Source organism: Papaver somniferum, chromosome 7 (genome assembly GCF_003573695.1).
Source record: "Papaver somniferum cultivar HN1 chromosome 7, ASM357369v1, whole genome shotgun sequence".
Lineage (NCBI taxonomy): Eukaryota > Viridiplantae > Streptophyta > Magnoliopsida > Ranunculales > Papaveraceae > Papaver > Papaver somniferum.
In genome coordinates, this window is record NC_039364.1 from 29,257,820 (window position 1) to 29,271,155 (window position 13,336).

General features: G+C 37.1%; 2 protein-coding genes, 1 long non-coding RNA gene and 1 other non-coding gene across 4 annotated transcripts; 1 reads left to right on the forward strand and 3 right to left on the reverse strand.

Moving 5' to 3' along the window:
* Positions 1-708: 708 nt before the first annotated feature.
* Positions 709-2,197, reverse strand: LOC113293872. Its single transcript, XR_003332634.1, has 3 exons — positions 1,938-2,197; positions 1,686-1,733; positions 709-1,024 (listed from the first exon to the last, which is right to left on the reverse strand). It is a non-coding gene; the product is annotated as an uncharacterized LOC113293872 (long non-coding RNA).
* A 1,041-nt stretch (positions 2,198-3,238) lies between these two features.
* Positions 3,239-7,065, reverse strand: LOC113296828 (purple acid phosphatase 23-like). Its single transcript, XM_026545181.1, has 7 exons — positions 6,697-7,065; positions 6,420-6,611; positions 5,944-6,280; positions 5,083-5,300; positions 4,739-4,929; positions 3,905-4,186; positions 3,239-3,730 (listed from the first exon to the last, which is right to left on the reverse strand). Exons 1-7 carry the CDS (start codon positions 6,998-7,000, stop codon positions 3,605-3,607), a joined length of 1,650 nt encoding a protein of 549 aa, XP_026400966.1. The 5' UTR covers positions 7,001-7,065; the 3' UTR covers positions 3,239-3,604.
* Positions 7,066-8,144: 1,079 nt separating this feature from the next.
* LOC113300876 lies at positions 8,145-8,269 on the reverse strand. Its single transcript, XR_003335982.1, has one exon. It is a non-coding gene; the product is annotated as a U6atac minor spliceosomal RNA (small nuclear RNA).
* Positions 8,270-9,390: 1,121 nt separating this feature from the next.
* On the forward strand, positions 9,391-10,495 carry LOC113296829 (glycine-rich protein 5-like). Its single transcript, XM_026545182.1, has one exon. It carries the CDS (start codon positions 9,481-9,483, stop codon positions 10,168-10,170), a length of 690 nt encoding a protein of 229 aa, XP_026400967.1. The 5' UTR covers positions 9,391-9,480; the 3' UTR covers positions 10,171-10,495.
* Positions 10,496-13,336: the final 2,841 nt, after the last annotated feature.

Genomic DNA, 13,336 nt, shown 5'->3' on the forward strand with positions numbered 1-13,336 from the left:
TATAGATTTTTACGGTTTCTTGTAAGGACTTGTTTTGCCCATTTCTTTTAATATTTAGATATTTAGAGGCTTTGTCTATCCCTTGTTTCTTTAAAGGGTCTGGGACCTTCAGGCCCCTTGGATAATTACTTGTAATTAATGTTTTTGGTTTTAATATTATGACTTAGCTAAAAGAATGTTCTTCCTTGATCTTAATGTGTTTACTTTGTTGGCTTAGGCTGTCGTTCGGTTGATTAGTTAATTACGTAATATTTTTAATATATAATCCAGATCTGTAATATATATGGAGTCAGTTTGTGAACAGGGATGTACGTCCCAGCCACCCTATGTGAGGCATGTTTTATCTAGTTATTACTAGTTGTTGTGCCCGTGCTTTGCACGAACCTAAATATTTCGTAGCCAAGAATATGTTTTGGTGCCGGTGAGTTTATAAAGATTCAAAATTTGAAGTATATAAAACAGAGAAAATAGGCGATAACAATATTCAATTAGTAAAGATGTTAATTTAAAAGTAGTAGTAGAATTTATTGCAATTCTAAAATTACCTTTGGGCTTATTTTTCCTTCAAGCCTCATTGTCAGATAGCACAACTACCACGTTGTCGCATCAAGCTAAAATTCAACTATGTATACAAATTTATTAAAAAAAAAAAAGAAGAAACTACATAAGATTACCAAGCACCATTAAAGAGATACATAGTGCAAGAAAGAGAAGAACTTTTTTGTATAATAGAATCAAACATGTTGGAGATGGTTACAGGGAAGGTGGATGCCAAACTTATAAATGTTCCTTTTGCAACAACTCGTTCCAATCCCGCTTTAGTATTCAACAACTCTTCATTAGTCATTTTGACTGACAATATTAGAACTGACAATTATACTTGAACAAAGGAAACAATTCAGCGAACCCTTTCTAAAGTTGTAAATCGGGCATCACACAAACTTTGATCTTAGGCATTACTTGGGTAATTTTTGGCTTTTGTCATCAAGGCTTCAATTCGGCCTTTTTTTTTAACCAATTATACCTGTTTCAAAACAGTACCACAAATTAGCCACAAATATATGAATGCCAAATAATCAGTTTTAGTGACGGTGTACTTTTCCCTTCACGATTTAGGGCCATATAGGTTAGAGGTTATATACATTATACAGTACCATTCCAAGATATCCTATTAATTTTATATTATAGAAATTGAAAATTTGAAAATAAAAAAGCTACATAGTGGTAAACCACAAAAATCGGACTATCACATTATGTCTCAAATGGAAGCACAATTTGACTCGAATCTCTTCCCTGTCCTATCATGTTATGTTCTTGCAAGGACTTAAAAGGATCAACTAAGAGTGATGAACAAATGTTGTCTCTTTAACTTCTTCATACCCTTTGCAATACCCCAAGGTTCGTCCTATTCAAGGCTTTCCCAAATTTAAGGGCGATGAACAAACGCTGGCCCTGTATCGATTTACTTGCCTACTTGTGATACAGAGTCATGGAGTTTGCACACATGTTACATTGCAGGCCCATCTGACGACCAACATAAATAGCGAGTTGTAGGTTGAGTAAGCATCAACTTCAAATCAAGAAGGACATATCAACTGGGCATCAGGGTGATCGGTCGAAGTTTCACTGGATTAGTGTTGTTCTTGCAAAGGCAGTTCAAGATAGATGAGAAAAATTAGTAATACCTTAAAAGCTTTCTCAATGATCGAGTTCTGCGTTCCGATCCTAGTTTTCTGTTAGGTTAAAGAAATCATATGAATCAAACTAAACCATCTAAAATTTAATGCACCAAAGAAACTTTGTTAGTCTACCAAATGAATGATATCTTTAAAGTTTCCAGTAGAAAAACAGGTAAAGAAAACTAAATATTATAAAAAAAAAAACAAAAACAAAAAAATATATATATATATCAAAACACAGAATCAAACTCAACTTACTTGCTGAAAACAAACACGATTCATCTGCGTCAATAGCATTCCTTGATTATCAGTGGATCTGCAACCAATAAGATACAACATTAAAAAGAACACATATGATTGTGTCGTTCATAGATTAGGTAATTAATTAAGCAAATATGATAAAGATACAACTAAAAAGAGTAAGTGAAAGATTGAAATCGACAAAAGATAGAAAGGCATGCGAGAAAGGGTGGAAGAGGTAGATGATTAAGGTTTTGGAAGAAATTATTAGGGTTTTGAGCTTCTGAAAAGTACGGCAGGATTTTTGTTTAAATTTTTAGACTCGGTGCAATCTAAACCCTTGTTAAATTGGTGTTCCCGGCTAAAGTATTGTTGGTGGGAAATAACAGGACAATCTTATTGGGTGAAATATATCCGGTGGGGTCAGAAGCTCTCAGAAGAGAGATTTGTTCAGCTTTTAACCAAGCAGAGGAAAATCACTTGAAATCGTATTATTAATTAATATTTGGATTTTGAAATTTGAATGAATCATACCTATGCGTATCCAACCGAAAGAGACAATCTTTGCCAGGTATGAGTAGTGGTCATCCACACTTGCTTTCCTCCGATTAGAGGATTTCTATTTTCAACTATGATTCCAACATTTTAAAGTTCATGATGTTAAAGTCGGATATACCGCTATTATTTGGAGTTTGTTCATTAGAACAATTCAAGAATATGTACATATTTTTTATATCTTACAAACACCATTATGATTTCTTTAGGATGCATGCAGGGAAGTAACAAAACAACCGACTGTGATGATTCTTCATTCATTAAAATAAAAAAAAAAAAACATTTTTCTTGCATTTGAAACATTTAGGTCGTGTTTGGTATAGTTTTCAAAAACAGAGAAAACAGAAAACAGGAGAAAACGCGTTTGGTAAGGACATTTTCAGAAAATGTTTTATATCTGTTTTCTGTTTTTAAAAACAAAAAAATGAAAACAACAAATTATTGTTTTCTGTGTTTTCTCTTTTTTTCTTTTCTTTATTCTTTTCTTCTTTTCAGAACAAAGTAAGAGATGGGGAATGACTGCAAGTGAGTCATGGCTAATATCACTATCTCTTAGACGAATCTTTACATTTGATCCGATTTAGTTGGTTTTCCTTGTTTTCAAAAACAGTTTACCAAACAATTTTTTGAAAATGAAAACAAGGAAAAAAGTGTATGTTTTTAAAACAGTGGAAAACTATTTTTGAAAACTGTTTTTCAAAACTGTACCAAACAGGCCCTTACGTGGACTCGGGTTTGGACCCCTTTAAGAAATAAATTATCTCTAGTATCTGAAATTTCACTATGCTGTCTGATAAATTTAAGCGCATCTGCAGCAAAAGCTGAATCGTTCCAAGTTAAAGAGATTCTGCCAATCATATTATTTTGGTTAACTATTTCACATAAGCTGGACCCAGTCCCCAGAAAATTGAAAAACACAACAAACATCAACACGGCTTAAAGCAGTAACCATTCACCCTTGCAATACAAATGACCGCAATCAAAGACAAAAACTATCCAAAAGCCTCTCATATTATTTTGCTCTGAAGTGGTGTAAATCTTATTCAACTTGGGTTAACCTTTTACGTCCCCGATACCCTTTTCTGTTTGGGTTTTATTTCGACTTCAGAGATCTGCTTGTAATTTACAATCTATTTGATGGTTGCGCAGCAACGTTCAGGTTCTCGTACTATGTATATTTGATCACCAGAACTCTGCTCCTTGTAAACATCCTGATTTCTGTGCCATGTCCACAAGGCATTTGTGTCATTCACAACCTGTAAAAAACAAAGGATGAGATGTTTTAACGAAGCTGAAGTGGACTCAATTGATTGCCTTGATATATTCTGAACTGTTCAATCTGGTAAAAGAACCCCCAGGAGACAACAAAATTAACCACTCACATACCAGGAAACAAACATATGATTAAAGTATAGAACTAGGAATAACACCTCTAGGATTCCATGCCCAAAGCTGCTCTCTCTGAATGCACTCCACTCTGGTTGTTTGTCCCAGCAGAATTGACCTTTACCAGGACCAGAAGTGATATTCAAATGACACACACCTCCAAATTCCGGCATATTGTCTCCTGGTGAAGGACACTTTCCAGGGTCATCGGCGTGCTCTACATCAACTTTTTCAATGTTCCCACCATCTCCTACATTGATGTAAACAGGTCCACATGGATCCAACGTGTAATTATACATTCTATTCATCCGCTCATAAGCATGCACCTAGCAGGAGTCCAGGTAAATACATAGCAGTTAGATAAACTGTTGTACTGGTAAAGATTAACAAGGTCTATTACCTACTGGTCAAGACTTACAAGGTCTATTACCGCTATGATAACTATTTCAGGTCTATGGAACAGGTCACCTCTTTAAGAAAAATAAATGGAACAAAATTTTGGAGGATAACAGGTCAATTTCTTAAATGCCTAAATAACAATAGAATTAAAGCTACAGAAACATAAAATTAGAAGATCTCATAGTGGGCTGTCTGTGGTCACATGGAGTACCATAAGCGCCATCCAAACTACTAGAAGAAAGGATATGAATGTCATCAGACAAAACCGTTAATGTCTGCACTATACTGATAAGAAAATGCCACAAACTCATGTTAATTGAGTCATGGACATAAAAGATTTTCAATTGCTTAACTGTAGAGCGACTGATACATCAAGAGAATAACAGAAAGGCAGATAACTTGGATTTTTTGAGCATTTATATACGACGAGCTAATTTGAAGGCATATATCAAAGAAATGGGGAAAATGTTGTGGCTTACATGACCAGAAAAGACAATGTCAACACCAAATTGATATAGAAGTCCTTCCATTTCTTGCCTCATGCATTCAAATTCCTGGTAATGTGATGAGTAGCTATTATACCAAGGTGGATGCCATGCAGCCACTAACCAAGGTGTCACTTCGCGGTCTACTTGTTCCAGATCTTTTCTTAGCCATGTGTGTTGGGAACCTGTGACAGAAAATCTCTGTAAATAGGATTCTTGCAAATGATACATAAGAAGATTCGACGAGAACGCAAGATTGATATAGAACATTAACTCATTGGGAACTCTCATGAAGACTAGGAAATGGCAGAAGAATTTTAGCAAATAGAGTGAGTCACCAGTTGTATTATAGTCAACATAAGCTCCCAACATGATAAAATGAATTCCTCCGGCATTGAACGAGTAGTAAAAATTGCTATCAGAGCCAGACTCATAAGAGGGAACAGCAAATCGTGCCGAATATGATTTGAAAGAGATCCCAGCTGCCTGAGTCTCAATCTCATGATTGCCTCCAATGACCATCATTGGAACTTTTGAGATCAAGGGCTCCATAAACCTACGTTTTGCATTCAACCGGGTAAATAACGCAATTGTTCAGGTTTTTAACAGAATGTAATATTGCTTATGCTGCTTGAGGCAAATTTATAACTCCATAAACCTACGTTTTAATTTCCATTTCAACCTGATAAACGGCTTATGCATTGCCTAGAAGAATACCCATCTTAGTTTCAGGTTTGCTGAAAGTGCTAGTTGTGTTCCTCATATGATATGGCTAAGCTAATTGTTTGTAGCAGAAATGTCATCTACAGCTTATGAGTATATATGACCTATATAAACATCCATACATCCTAGCCCACTGCCTCATATTTCCTGGGCGACCACCTTAGGCGACAACTTTCAGAACCTTTGCTGTTTTCAAGTATTTTACCTAGGCCCCTGGGTCACCTAAGAAAAATTAGGAATCGCCTTTAACCACATGGGATAAGAACTTCATAAAACATGTGCAGGTACCAAGGCGAAGGAAACCTGAAATGAGGCACACTTCACAAAGTATACTTACAAAGATGACTGATGGAAGCAAGAAAAGAGGCACTAGATAAACCTAAAGGTACCAGCTCTCACAAAAATCTTCAGTTCTATTCAGTACTCTTTATAATATACTCGAAACTACAACAAATTTTGGAAAGTTGAAGGTTTACCTTCCCCATCCGTCCCAGCGGGGTTGATAAGTTTCCCTAATGGGCGCATCTGGAAACGCGCATGAAAAGCATGGAACTCCTTTTCCTCCTGTTGTACGGTACTGATTTGCATAAGTTAAGTCTCCAAGCATCAAAATCATTGAAGGGTCATTCTTAACCATATGATCAACAGTTGTCGTTGAATTGCTTGTAAGCCCCAAGTCTCCAACCACTGCTATTCGTCTAGGATAGTTGATTGGCGACGGTAAGGGTAATGTTTTAAAGGTATGCTCTTTGCTCATTGCTGATAAAGAAGTATCACCACATTTATAGTAATATTTCTTCCCAGGTTCAAGACCTACAAGAGATAGCATGAACCCATGACATTGTACTCAAAACAAATGTATAAAACCACAATCAATTAGGGGAATGTTCTATTTCGGGTACATAAACTCGATTAAACTAACAATTGCAAGTAGTGTTTCAAGGCAAATTACCTTGGAGCCTAACATGGTGAATGATGCCAGAGGTATAGTTGAGAAGACCTTGAAATGGGTACAATTGGCTGTACACTTCTGATTTCCCTGTTTGTGAGAATTGGTAGTTGCCACTTTGTGTACCATACCAGACCTCACTCTTAACAGTGGATGGATCAAGTGGGATTACATTGGAACCAATCTGAGCATCACCTACACAAAAATTAAATCTAAATTGAATGTGAAAAATGAAAATATTGCTTCAATTAACCAAAAATTAGTTGGTAATTTTATTTACCAGTAACCCAAGAGACCCAGATTGAAGTGGGTTGAGAAGAGAGAGCTAGAGAAATTTGTTCAGGAAACATGGGGGAAACTCTCTTCCTGAGACGAGGATGATCCATGGGCAAATCATCGCTTCCTCGCCGCAACGAAGAATCGAAACGACGAGTTACTGGTGGAAATGGACCTTCCAGTGTAGTTGGAATTTGATTAGCAGTAGAAATTATCAATTTCATTTCTTCCATGATTATTGCTGTTAAGAAGAAGAAGAGTAAGAAAGGTGAACACCATAGCTGCTTACTGTAGTAATCCACCACCATAACTTACTCAAGGAAAATGGAAAAGATGAAGAAGAAATCACTGATCAATGATGTACACATTTAGGAACTTCAAAATTATGTGCTTTGGATATTCCCTCTTCTATTCCAAATTTTCAAACCCAGTTCGAGCTGGACCATATTGGGCCCAAAAAAAAACCTAGTTTAATTGGGGGCCCAAAACACAATAAGGGGCCTCCCACGAGAGGACAAAAAAAGGTCATTAAAACTCAAATTGAGTCACCCCTTAACCAAAATATTTTTAAATGGCTAAACTGCCTCTAAATGATTAGTATTAAAATTTAATTAAGTTATGTTAATTATTGTGGTTAGATTATGTTAGATTAAACTCAGATTTTAGAATCATTTTTTTTTTTTTTTTTTGTTGTTGTTGTTTGAGTTGAGTAGAAGAAGAGGAGGTTATAGAGGAAAATTTAGGGTTATTAGAAGTGAGTAATTCAAGTAGGGGAAATGATGTTGTGGAAGGTTCAAGCAACAAAGATGATTGTGTTGATGGTAAGATTATCTTAAATTCTCCCATGGATTGGATGTATGTCACGACACAGAGAAAGAGTCGTCAATGTCGAGGGATGCATACCCCAACGACTCTAGAAAGTCGTCAATGTATTGACACCAAAAATGACGACTCAAACCTGCAACTTTTCCAGGTTATGAAAAATCGTCAGGGTATTAAAAAATTTCATTGACGACCCTCAACAATTGTTAATGTTTAGACTGTTTAAGTGACGACTCTAAACTGTCGAAGATTCATTAATGAAATGTACGACAGTTTTGGGTCGTCATAAAAATGATCAATTCCCTGACGACCCTTTGGAAGGGTCGTTACTGTTTTGGTTACGCATTTGACGACTTAAACAGTCGTTAATGTTTTAAAAATATCGTTATAGACTGTCGTTAATCTCTAAAAAGAGTCGTTAGTGTATGACAGTTTAGAGTTGTTATTGTTTTGATCATGATATATATGACGATCCTAAACTGTCGTTAATGTCGGTGAAGGGTCGTTAATGAGGATCGTTACTTGGAAAAAAATTAATCAAGAGTAAAATAGTATATTCATCTTCCGATTTTTACACCCTGAAAAATTTGGGGGGCAAACAAAATTCCATGGCCCCCGATTAAACTAGGAAAAAAAATTTGGTAAGATCCGCCGAAGCGGGTAGCCTTAACCAGGTGTGTGGTAACAGGTAAGCTCGAAAGCCGTTCCCGTCCCTGTCAGGGGAGGTGCCAACCGTCTCTCCTTTCAACGAACACGTCGCTTCAAGCTGAAAGAGAGCCTTTTAAAGCATACCACTGGTTTGGTTTTAGATGATGTGGGACTAAACGTATTAACCCTAATGTTTGGCTTGACATGGTATCTTGCTTCCTAATTTTCATAATTTTCGAGATCTCTTGACCATTAATCATGATTTTGAAATCCATAATTTTCAAGACAAATACTTTTGGTCATGTAGTTTCTACACGCACCAAGCCTAAAATCTACAAAATAAAACTGAGTGGCAACTCTTGGCATTGACCTTAAACTTTTTGGAGGTGCATTTGGGATGGACTCTTGGATCGTTCGGAGTTTGGCTCGTAAAAGGGTTTGCAGTTCCTGTTTCATGGCACTGATAAGCAGTCAGCACCGAGGATGTAATTCCAGAAAATGATTATTTTACCCTTGAAATGTACGACGGGTGTGATAATATAAGACCAAGATGCAGCGTGTCACAACCGTACTAGGTCGTATATTTAAGTGTAACCATTTCAGACCACACTTTATTTAAAAATTAATACTCGGACCAAGTAATAAAAATCACATCAATTTCACGTGAGTTGCTGGCATTCACCGGTTTCAGGGGGGTATATCTGTTGGCGTACGTCTAAGATCCGGTTCTCCTGTATGCCACCAACCGGCGTCCTATAGCAGCATCTCTTAGCTGTTAACTCATTGCATGTTCTTGGTTTTAAATTTAAATTTTCAAGTTTACTTGTCATTTTCGTTTTCTGAGCTCGAGCAGTTGAGTAGCTAGTGCAGTGCTTTAAAAGTGCAAGATTCAAGTTACTATTATTTAATAAAAATGGAATACAGTTAGTACAATAAATGTAGCTAGGTGGTGGTGGTGAGTCCCCCCAGTCAAAACACAGAGATTGGAAATGTAAAGAAAACCAGAGAGCCACTAAAGCTTCTTCAGAACAACCTCTGACGACCTCATCAATCTCCGACCCTAGCAAGGGACAGCTAGATACATGAACAGTGTTATGAACAGTATACACAGATCTTGAGCAGTTGAACTTGCAAGCATTTAAGCTAGCTAGTTTCACTGCTCGGTCATTAAATATTTTCAACTGTCCCCCACCCGCTCCACGCTTCTATTTAAAAGGATCTAGCTCTTGGATATGCATCAGATTGACAAACAACATTCTTCATATCTTAAGAAGAGATCTAGCGAGAAAGGAGAGAGTATACTGAGAGTCTGAGAGAGATGGCATTATCATCAGCATCCTTCTGGAGAATCATGTTAGGTTTTGTTGTCTTGAGTTTAGTTGTTCTTGATCAAACTGCAGCTGCAAGAACAGTGCCAGTTGATAACCATCAAACTGGTAGTGGTGCTGGTCTTAACGATGAGAAGAACTTCATTTCCTATGGAGGTATTGGTGGTGCTTCTGGTATCGGTGCTGCTGGGATACCATTTGGCGGTGTAGGTATGGGTGGAGGAGTAGGTGGACCTGGTGGAGCTGCTGGGGGACTCGGTGGCATTGGAGGAGTTGGAGGTGCAAGTGGACTCGGTGGTGCAGGTGGACTCGGTGGAGGAAGTGGACTCGGTGGTGCAGGTGGACTCGGTGGTGGAAGTGGACTCGGTGGTGCAGGTGGACTCGGTGGTGGAAGTGGACTTGGTGGTGGAAGTGGACTCGGTGGTGGAAGTGGACTCGGTGGACTGGGTGGTGCAAGTGGACTCGGTGGTGGAAGTGGACTCGGTGGACTAGGTGGTGGAAGTGGGCTCGGTGGTGGAAGTGGACTCGGTGGACTCGGCGGTGCAAGTGGACTCGGCGGGGGAAGTGGAATTGATGGAGGCATCGGTGGTCTTAGCCACCACGGTAGTGATCTTCCCCATCTCCCTGGAGGCATGGGTGATCTTAGCCACCACGGTAGCGATCTTCCCCATCTCCCTTAGAGCTATCTACGGGGTTCGTACGTAGAGATTGCTAGCAGTAGTGGTGAGCACATGCATGCATGCACCAGGGTAAAATGTGTGCTTCATTCCATAGATCTGCTGGCATGGTTTTAATTAATCTTGGTGTGTCTAGTTGTTTTTGTCCGGTTAGTTGCTGCTTTCAAAATATATCCAGATCTATATGTAAGGTGATTTTTTTGTAGTGTTTTTTAGCTAATAGTTTGCTTTGCATGTTCGGTTTAATGTATCAGCACTCTTGAAACTAGACTTGTCGAAGGCTGTTGGTTATTTGAATGGAAGTTTAGAAATTATCTGGTTTAATTAATTAAGCTTTATATCATATGGAGACTGGAAATCTCCCAAGTCACAATATTCTTTGGCTGCACTACTTCAATATGTGATGCTCGTAAGCCAAATCTTCTAGGTTAAACCTGATCTGTGGGAATTATTACCTGGAATAATATATATTCCTTATTTTAGCAAATAATATTCGGAGGTTCAAACCAGCAGCTCAAGCTCAAAAGATCATGATTCAAAGAAATCAATAAACTAAAGGGTAGCAATTTGCTTAATAATTTTCTTCTTATCATTAATCAACTCATAAGGCCTATTTATAGGCTACATTACTTGGAAAATAAGAAAACAATACTACTCCTAAAATACTATTCTACACAAATATAAACTCTAAATAAAATAATTAAATACTTAAAATATAATAAAATACCTAAATAAATATATTATCTCTGATAATAAATAATTTATGCTTATCCAATGCCTTGTGCCTCCATTGGATTTGTGTGCTCGCTGTGCCCTTTACTTGCTAGCCAGGGTGACTTCCACAATCTTGAGAGACTTAACCCGTATAAAGGATCATATATATCAAATATGTCTGAGTGACGCATCGGATCAACACCGTTGACATGTTCCATAAAACGTGGTCTTTATCATTCTCTTTCACTTTTCTTGTTCTCATAATGTGCAACACACGACAGGATTGTCTTGTGCGGGTGTGCCCACACCCTTTAGTTATTACCTTACCTCTAGCTAACATGCAAAAGTGAGGGTGAGGCTTCTCCCATCACTCACACTATTACTATGAAGGTTGTTTTTGGTAGGCATACCAAAAACTTTCAAGGCATATAAAATAATTTTCCCATCCTAGGTGATCTTATAAGGGGTGTCTATTGGATAGTTCAATTACCTATATACCCTTGAACCAAAAACCAAAAAATAAACTATCCTAAACATCTCTTCTTCTTCCTCCAGCCAAACCACCTTCCTTTTCTCTCAGAATTTTTTTTCATCACCGTAATTAATTATCAATTCGTGAAAACTCGATCATCGGTTAAATCGAACTATATAATGGATCATACAAAGAAAAAAACAAACATCAGGTGTTCTAAATCCTCTTCCAATCCATGAATTAAAGAAGAAGAACCAGATGAAGGTGTAAAAACTATAATTGAACCAGAAATTGAATCGGAAATTCAACCATTTGAAGCTCCAAATACTGAAATGAGGATAAGAAGGTATTCCCTGCAAACCCAATCTTTTATTTGTTGTTTTTCATAGATTGAATGGGTTAAATTGCTAAAAACTTAGGGTTTTTGACGGTTACAGCAGCGGGTTCGGCTGATAATTGAGTTGAGTTTTGAGCCGAATTGTTCTTGAAATTTCACCTTGAAAGTGTCTATGAACAGTTCGGCTTAACCGTAAATGTCAATTTTTAGCCGAACCCCAAAATGTGAATTAAATACGTCCCAGAACAGTGTCAGGTTCGGCTAATACCTTGCAAACCTTCCCGGCCGAACCTGAGAAGTGAAATTTACCCCAGGTGGTTGTTAGGTTCGGCTGACTCGATTAGATCACTTTCAAGCCGAACCTCTCTCTGTAAACACTTCGAAAATATTGATTTGCAGGCTCTAGGTTCGGCTAGCTCGTGTTGTTGAGTTATCATCCGAACCTTCTCTTTGCACACTCAAGTTTTTCAATCTTGTTTTGGCCATAACTTTTTCATCCGATGTCGGAATGACCTCATTCTTTTAGCGTTGTGTTTGTCTTTTCATTCTCTTGAAGTTGAAGATAAGATCTCATTGATTTTAATGAGTTTAATATGGAACTTGGTATACTCCATCATTAGACTTCACTTTCTTTACAATTTTAGTAATTTTCACTTTTTTTGTTTGGTTCATCCTATGAAAAGGCTGCACAATAGAAAAGAATGTAATAAAAAGCCTAACCCCTAAATGTGTATGAATTTAAGTGTTTCATGGAAAATCAGTATCATGTTAGGCTGATGTGATTTTTTGAATATGAGCCGAACTTGGAAAAATATATAGTTCGGTACGATATTTAGAGCGAAAACCGAACCTAACTCTCAGGAATAGGTTCGGCTTGTTATTAGACTTTAATATAAGCCGAACTAGGATCTTGCAAATAGGTTGGAAGTTGGAAAATGAAGGTTCGGCGTATAACGTTAACAAATTCAGCTAGCCGAATTGTTCATCAATTTAGTGGGTTCGACTTATATTTTCAAGCCGAACATAGTCCTGGTTCGCTGAACCATGATGAAAAATACAATTTTTTGATTATTTCAAGCTACAAAAGTGAGATTAAACATAAAATAGAAGTGTACATGTGTGTTAGAAGCATTGGGTTCCTCATTTATGTATTCATCGTCTGGATTTGGCTCATAACAATCATCATCTTGAGTTTGAGTTTGAGTTTGTGTAAAATCATTCTCATAATATAAGAAATCAGCCATTTCTGGATCATTGTTGTAGTTGATATGTATTTTTCTAGGTTTTTTAGATGAAGAATGACCCTCTTCATCCTCCATTGAATCAAGAATTTTTTTTTTTTCTCACTTTCTCCTTTTCCTTCTCTCCTTCTCAATAAAAATTTGATTTGTTTCCCCAAATTTTTTCATCTACCCAAAACTTTATAATTCTGAATTATCTTAATTACTAAACAAAAGTTTTAATCACTAACCCAGATTACTAACACTAATACAAAAAGGGCAGATTTTCCATTATAAAAAATTTTGGTTAAGGGGGTTTCTGATTTTGTTATTTGACATCCTTTTTTGTCTTTATTCAGTATGCCTAGAAATATTTAGGTATGACTAAAAACAACCTTCATTACTATAGACCGTGGAATGTTGGCA